Source organism: Hoplias malabaricus, chromosome 7 (genome assembly GCF_029633855.1).
Source record: "Hoplias malabaricus isolate fHopMal1 chromosome 7, fHopMal1.hap1, whole genome shotgun sequence".
Lineage (NCBI taxonomy): Eukaryota > Metazoa > Chordata > Actinopteri > Characiformes > Erythrinidae > Hoplias > Hoplias malabaricus.
The window spans coordinates 33,035,270-33,060,325 of record NC_089806.1 but is presented as its reverse complement, the minus strand read 5'-3'; the positions used below and the strand labels follow the sequence as shown (position 1 = coordinate 33,060,325).

At 40.1% G+C, this 25,056-nt stretch overlaps 2 protein-coding genes across 2 annotated transcripts in view; both read right to left on the bottom strand.

The window, feature by feature from the left end:
• Positions 1-4,231: 4,231 nt before the first annotated feature.
• On the bottom strand, positions 4,232-21,766 carry lmx1a (LIM homeobox transcription factor 1, alpha). The gene is made up of 9 exons (XM_066676302.1): positions 21,737-21,766; positions 21,363-21,398; positions 20,305-20,500; positions 11,603-11,820; positions 11,023-11,201; positions 7,696-7,773; positions 5,979-6,063; positions 4,566-4,733; positions 4,232-4,460 (listed from the first exon to the last, which is right to left on the bottom strand). Exons 2-9 carry the CDS (start codon positions 21,382-21,384, stop codon positions 4,324-4,326), a joined length of 1,083 nt encoding a protein of 360 aa, XP_066532399.1. The 5' UTR covers positions 21,385-21,398; positions 21,737-21,766; the 3' UTR covers positions 4,232-4,323.
• A 2,722-nt stretch (positions 21,767-24,488) lies between these two features.
• The window catches only part of rxrgb (retinoid X receptor, gamma b), a 49,646-nt gene continuing 49,078 nt past the window's right edge, over positions 24,489-25,056 (bottom strand). Inside the window, exon 10 of the mRNA XM_066676301.1 lies at positions 24,489-24,992. Within this exon, the coding sequence (XP_066532398.1) occupies positions 24,845-24,992 (148 nt within the window). The 3' untranslated portion in view covers positions 24,489-24,844. The remainder of the gene's footprint in view (positions 24,993-25,056) is intronic.

Below are 25,056 nucleotides of genomic sequence, written 5' to 3'. Positions count from 1 at the left end.
GTCACATTACACTGTTAAAACACTTAAATACAAGGTGTTTCTTCTGATATTTGTGTAAGCCAACAACAAATATAAAACAAATCCAACGTGAAAAAGCAGGAGTAAGCGTCCAATCAGGTGATGATCAGAGTCCCGGAGACTGGGAGCTGAAACACTGGACTGGTTTGCCCAGCCTGCCTATGTCATTTTATGATCAATTAGCAGATCATTGCATTGTTGTATATGACCCATGAGCTGAAGGTTCCCCATCCTGGCATTAAAACTAAACAAGCTGCATTTGTCACTTTTAAGAGTGATATATGTAATTTACCTTTGTCCTGACTGGATGCCATTCATTGTGACTCATTGTGTTTAATAAGCAGTCTTGATCATCAGCATTGAAAATAATTCCCTCTTGCCACTCCTGTCATGTCTGAATTATTTGGAAGGTTATAAAGTGATGGATTTGCTTCCTGACAATGTATCCTGTGTCTGTTTGCTCAGTCATTTGTGCACATCCTCAGAACATAATGCTACACATAAGAAAGGTACAGCACACACATAAACATTAGATGCACTGCAGGCACTCAGTAGCATCCAAATGGTGAAAATATAAGAAGAAAGGCTGTGAGACGAGCACTGTGCCGAAATAGCTCCCTACTCACTATGCCCTACATTACTCACTACGAAGTGCACTATTATATGGAACTGAATTCAGGAGGCTATAGTGAATGATTTTGGACAAAACCTCATGGTGGTTTTTACCAAACATCTCATTGGATTATGGGTATCTGCTATCCACTAGTGTACATGGGCTGAACACTACATTTTGCAGTGCACTCTGGGATTGTTTGAATGTTGAATGTTTTCAAACACTACTACAAAATGGAGGAACCTCAAAATAGTGCACTATATAGTGAATAGGGTAAAGTTCTGGACACAGTGCAGGTCAGCACTTCTCTATGCTCAGTGTCACATTCATTCCTGCTACCTTCTGACCATCTACCCTCTGAGTAGTGATTTCCCACCCAAGCTCAATTTAGCCCCACTCACATACACCGAAGGGATATGATGTATTGTTACTGCAGAGAGTCTGTAGCAGAGTTATTAGAACAGAATGTCTTTAAACTATTTACATGCCAGAATATAAGAAGGAAAAGCGGATGGAAGAGGGTAAGGAGTTCGAAAGTATGCGGGCAGCAACGCTGAAAAACCTGCCCCCCTTAGAGGACAGCCTATCTAGGAATGGTCAGATGACCAGAATCAGTAGATCTGAGTTTGCACGGAGGGGCATAGGGATATAGAAGAGAGGACAGATAGCAGGGAGCAAGGCCATGTAAGGCTCTGAATGTCAAGAGCTGGATTTTATATTTTATGTGTTTTGAAAATGGAAGCAGTGAAGAGGACGGGTGTGACATGGGCAGATGTGCTAAGACTCTGGCTGTGGCGTCTTGAATGTGGGCAGACTCTAATAGAAGGTAAACTGTAGAATAAAGAATGTGGGGCAAAGCTGAGGGTAGGATCAAACAGTACACTGTGATTTTGTACAGAACTTGATGGGTAGACAGGGATATCATAAATAATGAGGGAACAATCTGAATGGGCAGAAACAGCTAACTTGTTACCTACAAACAGAAAGTTAGCTTGTAACCAATACGTTAACTCCTGAATACAGGATAACAGTACTTTACTGCACATTTGAATAATGACTGCTGCCTCTGAAGAAGCTACAGAATATTATATAATAATGTTCTGTTTCCTGCACTGTGAAGGACTGGCGCCCCCTCCAGGGTATATTCCCGCCCTGTGTCCAGTGATTCCAGGTAGACTCTGGACCTGCCGCGACCCTGAACTGGATAAGCGCTTCCTGCTTCCTAATCTGCTTCCTCTGAGGAAGCATAGCATTATTGTATGTCATTCTTTAGCTTCTTTTGAGGCAGGAATCATAACACAAATGTGCAGTAAAGTACTTCTTCAGAATCTGCCTCCAAGGCAGCAGAGGATTATACCATTCTGCAACTTCCTCAAAGACAGTTACATTATCCTCCATTCAAACAAAAGAAAATACTAGAATTTTTGCAACATACACCCAGAGCAAGCAAACATGGAGGTCTAGGTGGAGCTTAACTGGATTATAGTGTGGTATTTGAATAACTCTGACCAATGTGTGTTAACCTATCATGCTCATATCTATCTGCTGGCTGATTACATTCGTTCTGCCTTAAAGGCCACCTTGCCTCCAGAACCATTTTGAGTAGTCATTTTGAACATGAGCCTAAATTGATCTACTCTTTATGCATGTTTAATTGTATCCATAGACTGCTTTTCTTCACAGCTTGGTCTCCTATATAAACCACATAATTTGGATTGAATTAAAACATTAAGCACTTTTGTTTAAAAATAAAACAAGAACAGTCCCATTATCCACAATATGAACTCTTTAAAACTAAATTGATTCTGGAAAAAAAAGTGTAACGCCAGCAAGACTGTTGCTCTTAGCTCTTTGTTTTCCTCATATACCCTCAGTTGGCAGGACTAGAGCCCGGTGACAGACAGTTAGATTGTTCCTGACCATCGACTTACGGCTCTTGCATCTCCAGCTCTGATTTCAGCTTCAAGAAACATGAGCTGGCCCGATCCGTAGAGAGCGAGGGTTCACTGCTGGGGCAAGAAGGCCCCACGGATCATATCTGAATGGCATGCCGAACATTTTCTCCTGACATCGCTCTGTACTAAACCCACCCATCCGTCCATAGCCTCATAGTGCACCCCAACCCCAGCATGATCACATTCCATCAGAGAAACTCCTGGCCCACTGGGTGGTCCCTACCAGTCTGAGGGTAAAAAGCAAGAGGAAAAACATGAGTGAACAAGCACATGAATCCGAGGAGCACAATACCGGCATCAATTATTGAACTGAATTGTCTCTCAACGCTGACCTTTAAACTCGTACTTGGGATGGGACACTGAGCTGGGCATTCTGACCAGTGCTATGTGTTTAGGATCTCTTCTACGTTACTTCCTTGTGGCAGATGAGGCGGAATCACATGACTATATGCATGGTGGATGGTCTTAATGAACATAAAGTGGGGGAGGCATATTAACAGAGTTAACAAAAAAAAAAAAAAAATAAAGAGAATTAATAATTAAAAAAAACCATCGATAGCCCTATAGGCAATTTTGATTAATTTGTGACTAATTCCCCAGCCCTTCACACAACAGGAGCAGTGGACTGCCAACAACCTTAGCACCTGGGTAGCAGTTTGGAGGATAGGTGCCTTGCTGAAGGGCAACTCAGCTGTGCATTAATTTGTTTCTGCCAGGCCTAGGAACTGAACCGATGACCCTCCAGTCTCAAGCTTACTCAAGCTGCCTCCACACCCATGAAATGTACCCACATATCAAAAGACATGGAGGCCTTTGCACTTTTTTGACAACACTCTTAATGGTCCATTTCATCTTTGGCACAAAGAACTCAAAAGTCAATTTTTCCCAAAAACAAACTGAACTGTGGACACCTGTGTGACAAATGCACATCTTCACTGTCAATCAGAACATGAGATTAACTTGGGCCCTGAAAACTCTTTTTTTTCCATGTAATTGATGTGTGGCTCTCTCCTTCTGCAATAGATTTTCAGTTTGTATTTCCTGACACAGGACAACTGTGTTGACAACAGTTTTAAAGGTTATAAAGCACACATTTATGTATTTTTATCACTGTAGCATGATGATTTTTCAGTCAGTGCTGTCTTGGGTGTTTGAAGGTCATGCTCATTCACCATTGGCCACCAGCCTTAACCTACAGAGTGAGGTTTCCTTCATTTTTTCCACAGTATTATATATCATAACTAAAAGCTGTTTGACAATTATCTCATGAAGGCTGGCAAATAGTGTTTAGCTTTAGGTCGAAATATATACATATTGTATAAAATATTCACTGTTATTTTGCCTCTTTCCCAAAGTGTGTTGCAGACCCTAACTTCTAAATATGTTTATATTTACAAAATACAGTCAAGATTTTCAGTGAAAACATAGGAATTTAAATAATTAAATAATAATGAAATAATAGTTAAATAATAGTTAAAGACAATAAATTAATCAAAGAAATGGGTTTACATATAATTTTGTGGTTCTTACTGTTGAACATAATGGGGTTTGCTTTCATTTATCAGTCATTTATTTAAGTTGAATCCAGTGACTCAAACATATGACAGACAACACACACTAATAAATAGAAATGCACAGAATCAAGAGCAAATACATTGTCATCATAATTTGTCATTAATCCCAGATTCTATGACCATGCAGAAAAAACACACACACACCACCACCACCAACACACACTCAGGAAGCAAAGTAAGAGTCATGCATGGAGTACAGCCGGTCAATTGGTGTGAGGAAAGAAGTCTCTTCAGACAACAGGCCCTCTCTTAGGTGACAGACAGGGTCGCTGTCCATGTCACTGAAGAATGCCTCACAGCCTAAAGAGAGAGATACAAGGGTTATAAAAGAAAATGCTAAGTGAACTAGCCTTTGCTAATTGTGTGGGTAAATATTTTTAGTAGAAGCGAATGTGTGTGTAGTACCATATGGGTTCATATGGTCTCCAGGCATCTGAGGAGGAGTTAGGCCTTGACGGAAAGGGTCCAGTTTAAAACTGTGAGCTTCAAGAGATACACTCTGCTGCTGTTGCTGTGTTACAGACACGTATAAGTCCAGGCCATTCATTTCTACTGGAAGTCCACATGAGGGCGCTGTGAGAAAAAATAAAACAAAACAATTCAACTTAGTCACATATCCTGTTCGAAATTTGGGTACACTAAATGTACTTAAATTATTCCATTCTCACTTTGGAACCGTACCTGACTCTAATCAGAATATTTATCAAGATGTCAGTAAATCTTTAAACTGTTTAAACCACTTTTGGATCAGGAGATACTGAAAATACCATGCCTGTAGGAAACAGCATATCGATACGCTGAGATAATTTATATACACTGATCAGTAATAATATTAAAATTACCTCCTTGTTTCTGCATTCATTGTCCATTTTATTAGCTTCACTGACCATAAGAGCACTTAGTAGTTTTAGAATTACAAACTGTAGTCCACCTTGCTCTGCAAAGGACCCCCATAGAGCAGGTTTGATTTGGGTGGTGGATAATTCTCAGTGCTGCAGTGACATTGACATGGTAGTGTTCTAGTGTGTGTTGCATTGTAAGAGTGGATCTGACACAGCAGTTCACTCTGTTAGACACACCTATCTCATCAGTCCATCTTAGATGTAGTCAGAGACAGTAGCTCATCTGCTGCTGCATACTTTGTATTGGTTGTCCTCTAGTCTTTAATCAGTGGACACAGGATGCTGTTTGCTGGACATTTTTGGATGGACTATTCTCAGCCCAGCAGTGACACTAAGGGGTTTAAAAACTCCAGCAGCACTGCTGTATCTGATCCAATTGTAATATGTCTCCAGTATGTCAGTGTAACTGCAGCACTGACTGTGATCCATCACCCATATTATACCTGCCCTGTGGTGGTCCTGTTGGGGTCCTGACTACTGAAGAACATGGTGAAAGGGGTGTTTCAGTGTATGCAGAGCAACCGATGAATCGGTAATTGTAGAACAATTAAGTGCACTTATATGGTCAGGGGAGCTGATGTTATAGACAATGAGAAACAAGTTACTTTAATGTTTTGGTGGGTAAGTGTATGTACATTTGTATGCAAAATATCTCCAAAGTGTTAGAACTGTTCTATATTCACATGAATCTTTAAAAAAAATCATTAACATTGTTTACATTAACATTACCTGTATATTTAAATGAACCTTATATGGAAACAAAACATTACTTTCAAAATGACAAAGAAAGGAAACATTTTAACAGGGTTTAAGCAGTGTTTTGTAAGCACACTGTTTCTGACTTTGTGTTTCTCACATGGGTGAGAGTGGAAGACTGTAGTGTATTAATTGACAGTGATTGTGAGTGGGTTTGTACCAGTGGGAAGTGTTTGGGGGTCCCTCTGCTCCTGTGGAGACTGACACTGCTGCTGCTGCTGCTTTCGTCTGGCCAGTTTCTTCATCTACAGTTCATACCACAAAAAAATACGGCACTTATGTTATAGCCACCAGTAGACTCACATTGATGTGATCGGTTATTTAGTTGACAATTTGGTGAAATTTTCTAGTGATCATTCACATAACATCTCAATCTGATTGATATCTGATATCAGAGTGGCTGAGCCATGCAAAACACTGATTTTCATTTCAATTTTTCCAGGGCATTGGTGTGTTTACCCACATTAAAATCACTTTTAGGTTTCAGGTTTTCAAAAAAGTAGCAAACATAGTTCAGACATTAGAAGCTGGTTGCATTTTCTTCACAATCCAAGTAAAACCAATTACAATTTTATACTGTATAGTCCATAAAGATGTCCAATTACCAAAGCCTTCTGATAATTTTTTCAATATCTCAAGCAAGTGTGGAACTTTTTTTTCTTCCTTCATTCAAAGCATAAAATGATTTTCAGATGGGGACTGTTTTGGTTGTCTTTTTTTAGAGTCCTATTCTCTCAATATTCAATAAGCTTTTGGAAATTCCTATTTTTCACAAAATTTCCTTCGGCCTTTTGCCATCCTTAATCCATATCTTTATCTTATCTTTAGATTATGATAGATTATTTTACATTTACATTATGCTAATGAGGGAGGCACGGTGGCGCAGCAGGTAGTGTTGCAATCACACAGTTCCAGGGACCTGGAGGTTGTGGGTTCAAGTCCCGCTCCAGGTGACTGTCTGTGAGGAGTTTAGTGTGTTTTCCTTGTGTCTGTGTTGGTCCAAAAACACACGTTGGTAGGTGACTCAAAAGTGTCTGTAGGTGTGAGTGTCGCCCAGTGAAGGACTGGCGCCCTCTCGAGGGTGTGTTCCTGCCTTGCGCCCAGAGATTCCGGGTAGGCTCCGGACCCACCGTGAACCTGAATTTGGTAAGCGATTACAGATAATGAATGAATGAATATGCTAATCTCAGAAATATCTGAAAAATAGAACATGTACTCATTCATTCATTTTCTGTAAATGCTTATGCTCACACAGTCACAAATATGGACACTTTTGAGTCACCAATCCACCTGCAAACATGTGTTTTTGGACCGTGGGATGAAACCGGAGCACCCAAAGGAAACCCACACAAACACAGGGAGAACACACCACGCTCCTCATAGACAGTCACCCGGAGGAAACCCATGCAGACACTGGGAGAACACACCAAACTCCTCACAGACAGTCATCTGGAGCGGGATTTGAACCCACAACCTCCAGGTCCCTGGAGCTGTGTGACTGTGATACTACCTGCTGCGCCACCATGCCAGAACTTGTACGAAACAACCAAAATAATTTGGACAGAAAATTAATAAACTGGGGTGACTTAAGTTTCCACAGTACAATATCTACATGCTTGTTATGTAAGTATTCATAGTCAGGAAATCTGATTTCAGTTTGGAGGGCAACACACTGAGTGTGTAAGGAAATACAGCTGTAATCTAAGGGGATCTTTAAGCAATATGTCATCAGTTTCCTACATGGACTGAAAACACAGTGTACTTCCTTATTGGCAAGCTGGTCCATGGCAGAAAAAAATTAAAGTTAAACGTCCTTTTCAAAGTGTGTGTGTGTGTGTGTGTGTGTGTGTGTGTGTGTATAAAAGGCATCACGTTACCTTGGCTCTTTGGTTCTGGAACCAGACCTGAACGACTCGTACACTCAAACCAGTCTCTGCTGCCAACGTCTCCCTTACCTTACAATGACATAGAGAGAGAGAGAGAGAGAGAGAGAGAGAGAGAGAGAGAGAGAGAGAGAGAGAGAGAGAGAGAGAGAGAGAGAGAGAGAGAGAGAGAGAGACAGACAGAGAGCATGACCTTCATGGTCTGTGGGTCATGTAGGTTAACTGATGTACTGACCCTGGATGGAGTATCAGATCAACAGAGATAAATACAGGGCTGTGATTGGAGAAGCTGTACACGACAAGCCCCTACCATTAGTTCTTCTTTTCTTTCTTTCTTTCTTTTTTTCTTTCTTTCTTTCTTTCTTTCTTTTTTGCGCAAAAATATACTTACTATAATCCACTCTTGTAAACAAATGTGTAATTTCCAATTGCCATATATACTGGCATTCTATAATCATTGCAATTCATTGACTATATTAGCATTAGCATTAGATCATACATACATATATACAGCACCCTCCATAATTATTGGCACCCCTAGTTAAGTGTAAGAAGTTCTTTGGCTTCTAATAAATTATTTTTTTTTAAGCATAACATAGAACAACAATGCAAAGAAAGAGAAAAATCTAAGCTTTAATTCAAGTGCCTTTATTTGGTGGGAAAAAACACACATTAAGAAATAAATCTTTTGAATGAAATCATGTGTGCCACAATTATTGGCGCCCCTGGTGTTAGTACTTTGTACAACCTCCTTTTGCTAACAAGACATCACTTAATCTTCTCCTATAACCCTTATACAGAATACAGAAAGACGGATCTTTGACCATTCCTCTTTGCACAACCTCTCTAAATTGTCCAGAATCCTGGGTCTTCTCCTATGCACTCTCCTCTTTAGCTCACCCCACAGGTTTTCTATTAGGCTGAGGTCTGGCTGGCCATGAGAGGACCTTGATTTTGTGCCTTGTGAATTTTTGAGTAGATTTAGCCACATATTTAGGGTCATTATCTTGCTGAAAGACCCAGTGACAAGCCATCTGCAGCTTTCGGGCAGAGGCCACCAGATTCTAATTCAATATGTCCTAAAAATTTCAAAGAGTTCATGATCTCATGTGTCCTTACAAGGTTCTCGGGTCCTTCTCGTTCTCAGGAACAGGCCCACAGCATCACTGATCCTGCCCCATACTTAACAGTGGGCATGAGGTGTTTTTCTGCGTACTCATCCTTGTTGTTATGCCAGAGTGTTTATTGCCATAAAGCTCTATCTTGGTCTCATCTGACCAAAGCACATGGTCCCAGTTAAAATCCCAGGACCACTTGGCAAACTCCACTTGTTTATGTTTATGAGTATAACTCAGAAAAGGCTTTCTCCGTGCATGCCTCCCAAACAGCTTGTTGGCCAAGATGCTACCACTTCTCAATTCTCTTAAAGTGAGCTTTTTACTTCCCTTACCATCCTTCTTGCTGTGCGTGGTGGCAAGATACACTTGGGTCCTCTTCCAGGCTTGTTTGTCACAGTTGTTTGTTTATAACATTTTTCAATTTTTTTTTCAGAGTGAGATCATGCTTCTGCAATAAAAAATTAATTAATTTTAAGGCTTTTAACACATTTTAACTAGGGGTGCCAATAATTATGGAGGGCGTCATCCGTTCAGCTTTTCCATTTCAGAGTTGCAGTATACATATATATATCATCAAGAAGTTAATTTATTTCAGTAATTCCATTCAAAAAGTGAAACTTCAGTTTCTCAGAAAATTAGAATATTATACACAACCAATTTTAAAAATAACTTTTTAGTACAGAAATGTAGGCGTACTGAAAAGTATGTACAGTATATGCACTCAATACCTGGATACTTGGTCAGGGTTCCTTTTGCATTAAGTACTGCATCAGTGCATGGAGGCAATCAGCCTGTGGCCCTGCTTATGTGTTATGGAAGCCCTGGTTTCTTTGCAGCCTTCACCTCGTCTGCATTGTTGGGTCTGGTGCATCTTGACGATACCATAGATTCTCTTTTGATCAGGTGACTTTATTGGCTAATCACAGTGATACTGTTATTAAACCAAGTATTGGTACTTTTGGCAAAGTGGACAGGTGCTAAGTCCTGCTGGAAAACGAAATCCACATCTTCATAAAGCTTGTCAGGAGAGGGAAGCACGAAGTGCCCTAAAAATTTCTGGGGAGACGACTTACTTTGGTCTTGATATAACACAGTAGACCAACACCAGCAGATGACATGGCTCCCCAGACCATCACTGATTGTGAATACTCCACTCTAGACTCAAGCAGCTTGGATTGTGTGCCTCTCCACTCTTCCTGCAGACTCTGGGACCTTCATTTCCAAATAAAATGCAAAATTTACTTTCATCTGAAAACAAGACTTTGGATCACTGAGCAACAGTCCAGTCCTTTTTCTCGTCGGCCCAGGTGAGACGCTTCTGGCATTGTATCTGGGTCATTAGTGGCTTGACACAAGGAATGCGACAATTGTAGCCCATGTCCTGGATACGTCTGTGTGGTGGCTTTTGAAGCACTGACTCCAGCAGCAGTCCCCTTCTTGTGAATCACCCCCAAATCTTTGAATGGTCTTTTCTTGACAATACTTTTAAGGCTGCGGTTATCCCTGTAGCTTGTGTACCTGTAGATTTTTCTACCACACTTTTTCCTTCTACACAACTTTCCATTAATATGCTTGGATACAGCAGGAGTGTGTCAATGACTGCCTTCTGGACATCTGTCAAGTCAGTAGTCTTCCCCATGATTGTGTAGCCTACTGAACCAGACTAAGAGACCATTTTAAAGGCTTAGGAAACCTTTGCAAGTGCTTTGTGTTGATTATTCTAATTTTCTGAGATAATGGTTTTCATTGGCTATAAGCCATAATCATCAACATTAAAAGAAATAAACGCTTGAAATAGATCACTCTGTTTGTAATGAATCTATATAATGAGTTTCACATTTTGAATTGAATTAAAAAATAAACTGAGACCTAAGAATGTAAGTTTAATCATTTCACATGTTAATGTACACACCACATTATCAGTGATGATTTATAAAATCTGGTAGTTAAATGGTTAAACGTATTAACAAATACGTGCTGGAGCTGAAGGGTTAATGTCGACCAATGGACACAGTGAAGTCAGTATTCGGCAAGATCTGAGGTTTATCTGTAGATGGATGTGGGTTCACTCTTTGGCAAACAACAGACCACTGTTGTCCTTTCTGTCTATGTGTTATAACGGCTTATTAATGACTTTTAATTCATTAACAACATATGATTATTATAACAATATATTTGTTACAAATAACAACTGAACACCTACTTTTCTGCAGGGCTTGGAGGAGACCTCAAATGAGGCTTTGAAGGCTCGTCTTTGTTGGGTTGTGAGGATGGTGCGTGGTCGTTTAGGCCTCTTTAGCTCCCCATCTCCAGCTGAGTTTCTCTCCTCTGCTGTTTTCAAACTGCTGTCTTCATCTTCATCATCCTCATCCTCACTCCTACCTGTAAATGATCATGTAAAATAATGTAAAAATACACCAGGACTATCATGTATACTATAGGCTTATATTAGGGATGTAAAGTAGTGCTTAGAGGCTGACTGTGAGGAAAGTGGAAGTGTCACTTTGTATCTGTCTATTGCATGGGACAATTTTCCAATACACATTATTCATTACCATTTTATTTTTGCTTAAATATATCTATAAAATCCATATATGGAAAAGAGGTTTTAATTCACTTCATCTGCTCCACCAAGTGACGTTCAGTCACTCCCACTCATGCTGAAGTTTTAGGGAGTGTCTCAGCCTGGACTCTATCAAAAGAGCCATAATACATGGTAGCTAATCAAATTATTTATTCATTTTATACCAAGAAAGAAGGCTGAACAAGTGTCATGTGTGTACCTGAATCAGATGTGCTGGAACTGCCCATTGAGAGATGGTAGTCTCTGGTACAGAGCAGAGTGTCTCCCAGCAGCACACAACGCTCTCCCGTCTGCAGCCGGCAGCAGCACACAGAGCAGCAGAAACAATGCAAGTGAAACACTGAGGCACCAGCCCTCATCACCAGCTCAGCTGGAGAAATCACCTCCGCACAAGCCCTACAGTGCACCAAAAACAACCTGTATACAGTTAGAGTAACAGAGTGAGGGAGAGAGAGAGAGAGAGAGAGTGAGAGAGAGAGAGATACATACAGTGTGAAAAATATCAGTGAAAAACTGTAAAACCATCACAGTAAATGACTGTAAACTCTAAAAAAGTTGAAAACACTTTCTGTAAAAGTGAAATACCTTAAATACTTTTATAAGACAAAACACTCATTTTTACATCTCTATACTGTAAAAAATACATTATTTCACTGTTAAATGCACAAACCATTTGGGGACGGTACAAGTGTCCAATGACTGGGAAGAGCTGAGACTCATTAGGGAGATCCCAGCATGCCTTGCTGCTCCATATTTTCTGTGATTTTTTAAAAAGTTTTGAGACTTTTTGATGTTGTGACAGGATGTGTTTTGGTCAGGACAGTTCACCATCAGCCTGTGTTCCAAGTGCTGGAGTTTGGCACCCAGACACTACACATTCCTTTGCTCCTTTCGGCAATATCTCCTTTTAAGGGCTGAATATAGGATGCTGTATGGCTATATATGCATTTGGGCTATATCTCAGTCTCCATCCTCTCATTTGTCACACTATTTAAGTGTTAATTTTATAACAAAAGCATGTTTTTTTGATTTTTTATGTATGTACTATGGGGTTTTTACGGTGTACTTCTGTTTTTTAACAGAAAATTACTGTAACAGAACAGTTCTTGAATGTAAAGTTTACGATTGCCAAAAATAATACTGTAATGTCATATATTTTATGGTGAAATTTTGGGAACCACAGCTGCCGTTTTTTTTACAGTAAATTTTACGGAATGTTTTTTACAGTGTAGTTCCTTTACTATTCCCCTTAAGTTTACTGCATAACCTTATAACAATTCTGTAAATGTCATTGAGTTTCATACATCATACAGTTACATACATCTCTAAATAATGTTGTCACCTTAAAATGTAATGATTTGCATTAAGGGAGCCACATAGAATAAATCCCCTGTGATGCTGAATGTGCACAAATTTTGGTCCCCTGGCAGGCGTATACACACACACACACAGCCACACCAAAATGTGTCTAGCTCCTAGCAACCAGCGGCGGGGCCCTCGCAGGTGTCCTGGGGAGCACTGGAGAAAAGCGCTCTGCAGGCCGTGGCTCCAGCTCACACAGCGTATAGCAGGTCTCCCGGAGAGAGAGGCAGCACCAGGGAGTGATCTTCACTGGACTTAACCAAAAGCCAGACAATAGCCGAACTGGCTTCGAGCCGTGCCTGCATTGTGCAGCCCTGGCAGCCGCCGCATTTTCTGTCTGTCTGACCGAAGGCTGAGATTTCCACGCTCAGCAGGAGTGTGTATGTGTGTGTGTGTTTGTGTTGGGTTTGAGTATGGGACGAAAGGTGATGGGGGAGTAGAATAACTAAGCCTAGCGAGAGCAACAGCTCACACCATTCTTGGAGAGAAATGTATGATGTTTCAATTTTAGTGTTTGACTTTCGAAAGCCAAAGATTTTGATGAGAATTTGCTGTAGGTGTTGGTTCATACGGCTACACAACACCTGAATAAGCTTTTCACAACAACCTACAGAAATGCATATATAGGTTTATAAAGGTTTTAATTTTAAGACAAACAAAAGTTTGTTTCTTTAGTTTTTCTCCAGAGACTCAAGCCAAGTACAAACATTTTGTGTAAAGGCCACATTAGCTTGACTGAGTAGTTATATCTGACATGATTTTCAGGGAAGCATGCCTTTAATGCGAAAATCGTTTATATCCATCCAGTAGTCTTTATTTTTGTTTGCATTATTTTTTAAGCCTTTTTTTTTCATTTAATTTACACGATCAAATGTGTAGATCATGGCAATCTTACATTTAATCATTGGTATTACCAATGTCTTTTATGTCTTTGCATAATAAAATAAAAATGTTTAATGTATTTAGTTATTTTCGCTGTCCTGCAGCTTCTTTCCATCTAACTGACATTAACTAATAAGAATGCTTCATTTAATGAGAAAAGGAGTGTTTTAGATCTTTTAAAGCATACATTTTTATTCAGTGAATGAAATCTTTCTGCATCAATGTCATAAATCATGTATAAAAAGCCATCATAATGTTCGCGGTGGATCTGGAGCCTACCCGGAATCACTGGGCGCAAGGCAGGAACACACCCTGGAGGGGGCGCCAGTCCTTCACAGGGCGACTGAATCCAATAAATCTAACGCATTAGTTTCTTCAATGTCCAGACATCCCTTCATTAAATACATTTAAACAGCCAAAACTGTCAAGTACAAGTTAAAATATTTCCAAAACTATTGGGACTACTGTAGACATAAAGCTGGTAGACTGGCAGAACTGTGCGCACAGTTCACAAAGTTCCACAGTTCACAAAGAGCACTTAAAGCTTTCATCATTCTTAGTAAATTATGTTAAAAATGTGTAAAGTAAAAAAAAAAGTATTTACCTGGTATGCATTATGTATCCTAGTGCATGTATGCACACACACACAAAATCAGACACACACTCACAGAAATTCCTCTGCTGATGAGCATGAACTGAAACATCTCAGAGCCTTGCATTGTTGAGACCTATTAGTGTTGCTGTGGGGTCGCCAAGGAAACTAAGCAAGGTTTAAGCAGGGTTCAGAGGGGGATTGAGTGGAGGTATCAGTCCTAAACAACGTTTTTACAGACTGTCTCTGACCTGTCCATTCAACAGAATGAGTAAGAGGCTGCATTGCTGAACCATATGTTTGTATTGATCCTTTACTAACAATATCACCGGATCTGTATATTGTCACGCTAACAATGCTCCGCAATGTAAAATCCACCTCAAGAGGAAAGTTTATTAATATTTTAGTGCATCTGTGGAGATTACTGGAATGAGAGCAGAGCTCCATGGGTAAAGTGAAGCATAGTCACACTGAGTCTGAAGGAAAACCATTAGTGACCTGAACCCTTATCTCTGTTTTTCCCCATTACCAAATCATAATTAATAAGCCTAAACACGCTGATAAAAAAACATATGATATGCAAACTGCAGATCTGGCTGATCTAGAAGAAGTTAACAGAGGACAGCAAACATGCTTTGACTGACCAAATTTGGAGAAAATAAATAGAAGAGGAAGCTCATAAGCAGCTGCAACTGAGCCAAATATACCCATGTGTCAGCCAGAGCCAGGCATTTGCTAGAGGGGCATAAAGCCCATCAGCATTGGGTTCTGAGCAGTTGAACTGTGTTTTCTGGAGTGATAGAGCATATTCTTTGGAACAATGTTTCAGTAATATATGCGATTCAGATTTAATCACCCAACAAATCACCCATTAGCACACTAATCATAGTTGTGACTGAATGCTAATAAAGCCTAACCGCAGTGTTCCTGCATCTACACAGCATTTTTGTTTTTTTGTTTGATTTAACACTGGTGAACTGGCTGTGAAGGGTAAAGCCTTCCCAGATCAATCAAGGCTATCAGTGCAATAAAAAAAATAATAATAAATGGGTACATATTCCTTATTATTCCCTTTGATTTCGAGACAGAGTCTACAAACATTCAATCAAACTGTACATATGAGCTTGTTAATCCGCAGCATCCTCGTGTGTGCAGTAATACAACAGCATCAAAATTCAAACGCTGACTTGAGAGAAGAACTCAGGGACCTCAGAGGACTTAATGCACATGCTCTATGTGCAGCAGCAACTCATTAAAGATACATAAACTCCAGTAAACTCTGAGAGCAGGTTTAGAAGAAGTGACAGTGGAGAACACAATTCGGTGTGTAATAGAATGTTCTTTAAAAAGAAGTCTTTTCAATGGCTGGAAGTTTCATTGGATACAATACACCATACAGTTGTACACCTATGAACCTGACAGTGTTTTTGTGATAGAAGTTGCAGGAAAGGAGGATTATACCCCTCTATAACACTTGGCATTGAGTATGGTGACCTTAAACTCATGTAAATATACTCTACAACGGGGGGCTGACCTATCAGACACAAAGAGCCAGCAAAGAAACCCACACACAATACTACCAGGAGTCACAAATTAAACTTAGAACAAAAAGTAAGGAAATTTGGGTTTGATAGAATATTTCTTTGTTGTAACAATGCTTCTTGGCAATAAATCCTATACCATAGGAAAGCCTGTTGATTTCCCTAATAAATGGTACCACATTTGTAAGGAACACGCACTTGAGTGATGAGCAGTAGCGCTGAGTATGTGAGTTGCACCACATCTTCTTCACAGTTCTTCCACACGATACTCAGGCTCCTGTTTGTTAAATGAATAAATTGTTAAATTGCCAATATGTCTTGTTTCTTCAAACTTCAATCATCCAGTTCACCAAACAACAAATGGAGAATAAGGCAGAATAAGCTGTTTGGCATTGGCAGAGAGGATTTGGCAAATTTTTCATGGGCGCAACCCACATACTCAGCTCATACCACAAATGCATGTTCCTTACAAATGTGGCACCATTTAAAAGGGAAATAAACAGGCTTTCCAAAGGTATAACATTTATTGCCAAGAGGCATTGTTACAACAAAGAAAAAATCTACCAAACACAAATTTCCTTACTTTTTATGCTAAGTTTATGTATTTACACAAATATGCACACGCTCAACAACCATACTACAGCAACCGCAACGTCTTATGCCAATCACAAACCGAGACTGAGTCGACTATATGAGTGTCAATTCCAGATGCTCAAAAAGTCTAATCTTTTGGAGTCAGCTGCTCTCACTGTGCACACAGACACTGCTCTGTTTTGAAACCAGACTCTGAAAATTAAAATGAGTATTTCATGTCGAGGAATAAAATCACATTTCATTTTAAACCACAACCTCCTCATTCTCCTTAAGGAAAACAATTCTTCTTCCCCTGAATCCTGAGACACAGCGGCAGGTACTGCTGAAGCTTATTTTTGCAATGTGTAAAATGATTTTGGAATGTGGTTCTAGGGCTGTCTTGCTGAGAAACAGAACAGAGAGAGCAGTGGGAAAAGGTGAAAGAGAACACAGATCGGGTCACTCTGACACAAACCATAAACAGAGTATTTATCCTTTATTTCCTTGCTGTTATCTGTTTACAAATCAGAAATGGCCTAAATATACACAGGCCCAGCAGCCGAACTGTCACGCCCTCGTCCTGTCATGCCTGCCATGTCCTGTCATCCTCGCCATGTGCTCTCTCTGAACATGGCTCTGTCTGTTGTTGTCCTTGTCTCCGCCCATGTCCCGCCTTTGTTCCGCCTCCTTGTCCGCTGTCCTTGTTATCTGTCTCAGGTGTGTCTCGTTTGTATGTAGTATTTAAGTTCCCGTGTGTCACTTCCTGTGATCAGTCATTTGTTTTTATCAGGTTCCAAGTCAAAGTCATGTCGTTTTATGTCTTACTCTTTCCTGGTCATGTCGTTTCGTTTTGTTTCCAAAGTCATGTTGTGTTGTTTTGCTAATTTTCAAGTCCAAGTCGTGTCATTTTGTGTCTTTCTCTTGCTTAGTCCTGTCGTGTTGCTTCTTTCTCGTTCATAGTCATGTCGTGTTGTTTCTTTCCCTCTCTAAGTCAAGTCGTTTTGTTTAAATTCCTAGCCTTGTTGTTTCCTCACTTCGTATTTGCCCTCGAGTCCGTTTGTGTTTGTTTTGTTTGTTTGTTTTGTTATATTAAAGTCATTGTGTTTTAGCAAGTGCGTCCGCCTCCGTCAGTCCGCCTCGTGATTCCTGACACGAACAAGTACAAGAAAAAAGCTGCATGCAGCTCACAAACTGGGGGTTGGCTACCCCTGCTCTATAACATGTCATTTCATTTCTATAAGGTAGATTCAATATGCTCTATCATCATGATCTAATAGTATTAGTGCATAACACTGTCACATTACTGATGTACAGCACATACACAAAGATCTCTGCAGCTCTGAAAGGGCAATATGCTGACCCACTTAAAGTGACTCTAATTCCCGACCTGGTCAGTTTCTTGCTGGTCAGATAGGCAGGGGTCCTGGTGGACAGAGCCTGGTTTTTAAGTGCTGGGTTAGTGGGTAGTGCTGCCAGGCTCTGGGTATGTGGCTAATTGGTCACGTCAAATAAGCTCACGGCTGAATGGGCAGCACCCCTGAAAAGCACAGAGACCCCACCACACACAAGCCAATCCAGATGCTTCAGTACACACACACACACACACACACACACACACTCCCCCCTCCTCAAGGCCCTTCAAAACCCTGAGCATATGGTCCACTCCCCATTTCTCCTAAAGACCTCTATCAACTTCACAGCCTGCTGCAGACCACTTATTAAGGGCACAGTGGTCATTTTTCTATCATTATCACTTCAGCTGATGGGCTGCACGTGTGTGTGTGTGAAGACAGCTTGGTTAGAAGAGACTTTTCCACACACATCTCCATTCTGGCATGTTTTCCACAGAGGACATGCTGTCTTTCAGAATCATTCTTTACTTCTAAACAGAAAAATGCCACATGTCCAAAGGTTTGTGGACAGCTGCTCAGCTGACCTCTAGGTTGTGAATATTACATTTGCTTCACTAAGCTTCAATATTCCAAAATTATGGAATATTGTCATAACCTCAAAGATATTGGTGCTTCATCACTCCAGAGAGTTTACTCCACAGTCCAGGGCTAGGGGGTCTTTTTATATCTGTACGGCCTAAGCGTGACTTTGGGCACAGTGAACATGTGCAGCTGCTCCACAGTATCCAAATGTTAACAATGCTTTCCTTCAGAGGTTACACCAACTGTGTACACCTCAAAATTTGATAATTCTTAAAAAATTCTAATGAGTGAATTGAAATTTAAGATGCACCTGCTGGTGAAACAGGCATTCAAGTGCATTAGCATTTCTGGAGAAAAATATATGTTCGGGAAATTAAGCTCATGGTGCCTGACATACAGTATCTTCTCTGTCCAAAGAGAAACATCATTTAAACATGCCGCGGCCCTGAACTGGATAAGCGGTTACAGATCATGAATGAATGAATGAACATCATTTGAACACAGCAGATATGAATAGACCAACAGAAATGCTCCAAAATGACCTGTAAGTAATTAAATTGAATATTTAGACCTGTTGTCGTTCAGCTTCTTCCGATTCTACCCTTGGTTTGTGTTCGGAGGTGGGACTGTGTATAATGTGTATATGAGTTTGTGTGGGAGAAAGTGAGTAGATGGTGTTTTTGGGGGGGTCAGTAGGGGGTCGGCACACTGTGACGACACGGCCATATGCTGTCCCCAGCTTGCAGTTGCCACATCGATGGGTCCTGCTAATTTAACACATCTTGACAATGTGTCAGTATTGCTGTCCTTGTCTGGCTCTCTCTCTCTCTCTCTCTCTCTCTATCTCTCTCTCTCTCTCTGTGTGTGTGTGTGGTGTGTGTGTGTGTGTGTGTGCACATTTGAAAGCTTCCACACATTCCTTGGCCCAGCGCGACCCTTCCTCCTGCAGTCACCTTGTCTTCCAGTAACTCAGTGCCAAGTTCCCTTAAACCCCCCTGCCCACCCACCAACACACACACACACACACACACAAAAGGATGCCCAAGTTCTAGTAGACATATGCAGAACACATTCCCAAAAGGAAAACTTTTGACACTTTTCGTTTCTAAAAAATAACGCACAAACAAAAAAAGTTAAGAAAAGTCAGGACAAGAACTTAGAACTGATATGTGATTGCCACTGCAATCACAAGCTGCCGTACCAGTTATATACTGACGTACAATGGGCCTTCCGTCTAAGTGAAAAAATGTCATCTGATAGCATTACTTGTTCTATATCTCTGTAGGCCAGTACCCGGTTTACTGATAATTATCTTCATCTTTATACTAATGGTGCTGTTCCACTGCATGGTACCAACACAACTTGGTTCCGAACTGTTTTTCCATTAACCAAATCTGGAACCTGGAGCAGGGTACGTTCTTTTTGTCCCTGCTCACTTGTGGTTCCAATTGAGCTGAGTTGGTATTTATCATATAAACCCTGCAGAGCACTGATTGGCCAGAGAGGCTTTTCAAACACCATGAGATGCAGACCTCCAGCACATTCTAGCCGTTTTATAAAATCTCCAAGCTACAGAGAGATTGCATACTGTGTTAATGGGAGGTATCACGTACCAAAAAGCATGTAGGAGCAAGTAGAGTGGGTACCATGCAGTGGAAAAGCACCATAAGTGGATTATTACAGAGTAATGTCTCTGTCTATAGAGTTGTAAATGGAGTGTATGTGATGACATTCTCAGTGACTTGAGGAACAGTTGCTGGCCACTGAGTTTACTGTCACTGTGTCCTGCCTCTGGTTGTTTCTAGTACAGTTTATTCCCTCCGTGTCCTATGTCCAGTAATTTTTCTGCACTAAATTTGTATTTGTGTCCTACCTTTATTAGTCTCTTCTGCAGTAGAGTAGCTTGTATTCTCTAGATCCTACCTCTGGTTGTCTGTCTTGCAGCATACTATATTGTCTCTGACTAATACCTCTGATAGTCTGTCCTGCTGTAGAATTTACTATGTCTGTGTCCTACCTCTGATAATCTGTCCTGCAGTACAGTTTGTTGTCTCTGCTGAAGCAGCTCTTCTCCAGACGCTCTCCACACTCACAGCAGCGGGTGCAGCGCTCGTGCCACACACCGCCGTGAACTCGCAGCAGGTATCGTTCCCGAATGGGACGAGCACAGCCTACACACACAATTACAGCCTGAGGAGCAGGGTCCACACACACTGTAGATACATATAGATACAGAAAAACATACCATTAATACTATTAATATTTAAAAACTACGCCTTCTGTCTTTAAATACAGGTCAATGTGTTCAGATAAAATCTGCTAATTTACTAATGAGGGGTGGTCTACAACCACACTCAAATACAATTTTAGAAAGGGTGTTTAAAGCGACAGTAATTATGATATTTACTAATGAATTCTACATAAAGTAACCTCATAAGGCAAGAACAAATACAAAAATCATATATTGCTTTTCATAAGACTAGCTTACTAAGTATTAAACTATGTAAATTATTACATAGTATGTATAATTTTATTATTATTATTATTATTATTATCTTCTGGTAATTTACAATATTTCACTATCACTTTATCAGTTCCCATTGACCTAGAAAGCTGTAATTCTTATGACGAGGACTTCCAAAACTTTGAACACAATATAAGATTTAGAAACAACAATTAATAAATGATTAATATGCTAATGGTATTTAAGCTAACACATCGCCAGCAGGGAAGAAATATTTCTGCTAAAATATACACAACACATTATTCAGGAAACAAAGAGGAAAATGGCAAGTTTCTTCAAATTGTCTGCAAACGTCTGTTTATAATCTTGAGTTAAAGCAAATGGTAAATTAAATTAAAAAAAAATTTAATGTTAATTGAGCTATTTAGGACAGGACACATCTCCTGTTTAAGTCAGTAAATTAACAATAAATGTGCATTACATGAGTAGAAGTGCATTCTCTACAGAGGATTACTTATTTCACTTTTAAACTCAAATTAGCAAAAGATCAATTAACCAGAAGCACAAACAGCAACAACAACAACGACGACGATAATGTTAGTTTCATTTACCCGGTAAACTGCCTTCCCCCATGCTTCTGAGAAGTTCTGTGAAGAAAAGTATACTTATTTAAAACTAGTCAGTGTTTTCCCATGATCAGTTTTAAACAGAAAACATGAACAGGCTTCAGCTCCCAGACACTACAGCTTCCATAGACACATACACTACACAGCTTTAGACTTCAACATGACTTCCTTCACTTCAACACACACGCAGCATCACAGAACTACTCCATACCATAACACCACATATACTCACACCAGGCTTTAGTCTACAGTATATTTTTATACTCAACCAACGTCAAAATCAAGTTACACTGCCACGTACATCTCTAATCCAGGGAGAGTTTGATGGGAGTGGAAAAGTAACAGAGTTAAATACTCACCGAACACAGAGCTGCACTCGCCTCTACTCACTCACCTGATATCTCTCTCTATCTCTCTCTCTCTCTCTCTCTCGCCTCTACACACTCACCTGATATCTCTCTCTATCTCTATCTCTCTCTCTCTCTCTCGCCTCTACACGCTCACCTGATATCTCTCTCTATCTCTCTCTCTCTCTCGCCTCTACACACTCACCTGATATCTCTCTCTATCTCTATCTCTATCTCTCTCTCTCTCTCTCTCTCTCGCCTCTACACACTCACCTGATATCTCTCTATCTCACTCTCTTTCTCTCAGAAGTGACGAAAACGAAAAAAGCAGCGTTTCTCAGAAGACCTGCTTAGACTTCGAGAGCGAGGACGTGCTCGTCATTCTTCTGAGTATAGACCAGTGTAGTTTAAGTGTAGTTAAAGTGTAGTTAAAGTGTAGTTGTTCCCTGTAGGAGTCTGTATAGCGGTCCGAGGAGTGACTCGTTCAACCCGCTGATGTTTTTGTTCAAGACCCAGATGAAGAGAGGCGGGATGAAATGAAAGGGCTGAATTTAAAGTACTACAAATTTCTAAGTCGAGAGACTTGTAAGATTTGACATGATGTTTTGTCAGATTGTTCTCTGAGCTACTCTTGAGAACATGGATACGTGGTTAAAAATGTGAATTTAACACATAACGTAACGATTTGAATGCAGCCACACGGGATTCGCTGTGAACAAAACCGAAAAATACGAATAAAATATAATAATTTAATTAAACTACTACAAAAATAAATGGCCTTAGGCATCATTCAGGGAACTGGTGCAAATTAATGCACAGCAACAAACCAAGTTCTGTGACTTTGTCTTTATCGTTTCTGAAGTGAATGGCTGGAAATGAATGATTTTATCTTTCACAACTGAAGTGAAACTTCTCAGTATTCTCCTTCTTAATGCACGTCCAGAAATTAAAGTGAAAATGTGCTGAAACGCAGAATTAATTTAAACAAATTTCAAGCAATAATTAAATATTAATGACTAATTGTCATTTAAACAGAAGTAAGACAATCATCATTGAAAATTCCTGAAAATACAATTCCGTTAAATGATTCTAAATTGGCGTAAACGTGTAAATACACCGGGTTAAAGCGGATTAAACAGGCGTCTAACCACCAGTTATTTATTTAGTAGAAAATGAATTATGTATTGATGTATTTATTGCAGGCTTTTTAACAGAACTAAGTGCCGTTTAACTGAATTACCAGAAAACGTGGATCCCTGCGTGTGACGCTTCATATTAAAATTAAAGTATGAGAACAAACAGGCGTGGGAACCAATTAACATAGAGTATGAAATTAAATATTTCGTTCCTACGACTCTTTACGTCGAACCTACACATTATTAAATCATTTGCCACTCTTTAATTATTTTGAAGGTGTCATCAGGGCTTAGAGAGAAAGTGATCACATGATTATATAGAGTAGTGTATATCACAGATACATACCTAATAAATATATAGTAAAATAATACGTCTTTAATAAACGAATCATAATGCATTTATTTCACCAATACTTGGATTATAAAAGATCTAAATGTAGGCTGTACATCAACAGCAGTGTTTTGTTCTCAGTGCTTTGGCTGCGCTCAAATCCGCATAGTAACAAAGTGTAACAAAGGTGTCACAAAGTGTTTATCAAAGTAACAACAGTCGTGGTTGAGTGTTCGAAAATCCCGTACAGTCCGTTGAGACCATACAGAACTGAAGTGGTTTGCTTTGGACACAGCTCCGTAGTAGCGGAAGAATACGGAGTGTGTGATGTATATTATCATAGCAGTGTCGCCATCTGGCGGCCAACACTGTGTGATGAAGGAAAATATAAAAGACCCTTCACATTATTTGGAAGACCTCTGTAACTCATGAGTACCGAGAAAAGACGCAGCTCCCTTTCAGCGGAATCCATCGATTCTTTATGACTTACATTTACAACGGCAGACAACATGCTCTTCAATGGTCAGGACCCCAAAAGGACAGGCATGATATGGGTGGTGGATCATTCTTAGAGCTGCACTGATACTGGCGTGGTGGTGTGATATTGTGAGTTCCATTGTATTGTATGACTGGACCAGACACAGCAGGGCTCTCACTGCTGGACTGAGAATTGTCCACCAGCCAATAGCATCCTCTGGGCAGCATTTATTGACTACTGATTAAAGGCTACACAAAGACCAACACAAAAAGCAACACATAAGCTACTGTCTCTTTACTGTTTTATATATATATATATATATACACACACACACACGTACATGGTGGACCAACAAGTTACACTGTACACAAAATGTTGTGCGCTGCTATGTCTGATCCACTCGTACCACAACAATAGACCACCATGACCACCACATCAGTGTCACTGCAGCGCTGAGAATGATCCACCATCCAAATCATACCTGATGTGTGGAGTCCTGACCTCAGGCTGAATCTGGGGAAACAACGTATGTAGAGCAACAAGTGGACTACAGTGTGTAATTGTAGTGCTACATAGTATTCCTGTATGGTCAGTGGAGCTAAGGGTATGGACAGTGAGTGTAGGAACAAGCAGGATTTCATAATATTATGGTTGATCTGTATAATATTGAGGACCACCACATTCCTTGGGGCTCTGTTTGGGATAGGGCTTGTTGTTCTGATGTGCACTCGCAAAAGTGGTGCATTAATTTTTAACACAGGGTAAGGAAAAGAAGAAAACAAACACAAAGAATAAATTTAAATATTTTATTCAGACAGGATTCTAAACTGCAGGTTTTTTTTTTTTTTAAAGAAATTATGGTTGTTTTTCTTTGATAAACTTCATCCTTCATGAATAAAATAAATGCTCTTTATTGCATCGTTTTGAGTGGACACCTGAAATTATCTATTTACAAAGAGATTTTTTTTTAAACAAATCTATTCAAATTCATTCTGACAGTGTACTTGGAGAGCTGTCCTGTCCCCGTCCCCGTCCCCCCCATACAAATGTTTCATCAGTAAATAATTTGTGCTTGGTACAAAATACGTAGCTTACATCTCCTCAATCAAGTTCATCGTCATATCAATTACATGGGTGTATTTACAAAAGTAATGGCAGTGGGGGCGGGGCTTTTGTCATGTGATCTGGTGGGGTGCTTCCAGCATCTCCATGAGGAAGGTGTCTATGGGTGTGTCTCCGATTAGTTTGAAGAAGAACAGATGCTCCAGACATTTCAGACCAATGGAGCGCAGTGCAGGGAGACGCAGTAAGAGCTTAGCAAACCTACAAAAACACACAAGGAGGAGTATTACTGTTTATGGACAGGCACGTTTACAATCCCACTTAT

Excerpts from the sequence above, each read along its gene's own strand:
- lmx1a (XM_066676302.1), bottom strand. The coding sequence starts at position 21,384 with ATGGGGGAAGGCAGTTTACCGG. Across the intron at positions 20,501-21,362 it reads GGGGGAAGGCAGTTTACCGG|TGTGTGTGGACCCTGCTCCT; the intron begins GTAAATGAAACT and ends ATGTATCTACAG. Across the intron at positions 4,734-5,978 it reads CCCCCAAACACTTCCCACTG|CGCCCTCATGTGGACTTCCA; the intron begins GTACAAACCCAC and ends TTTTTCTCACAG.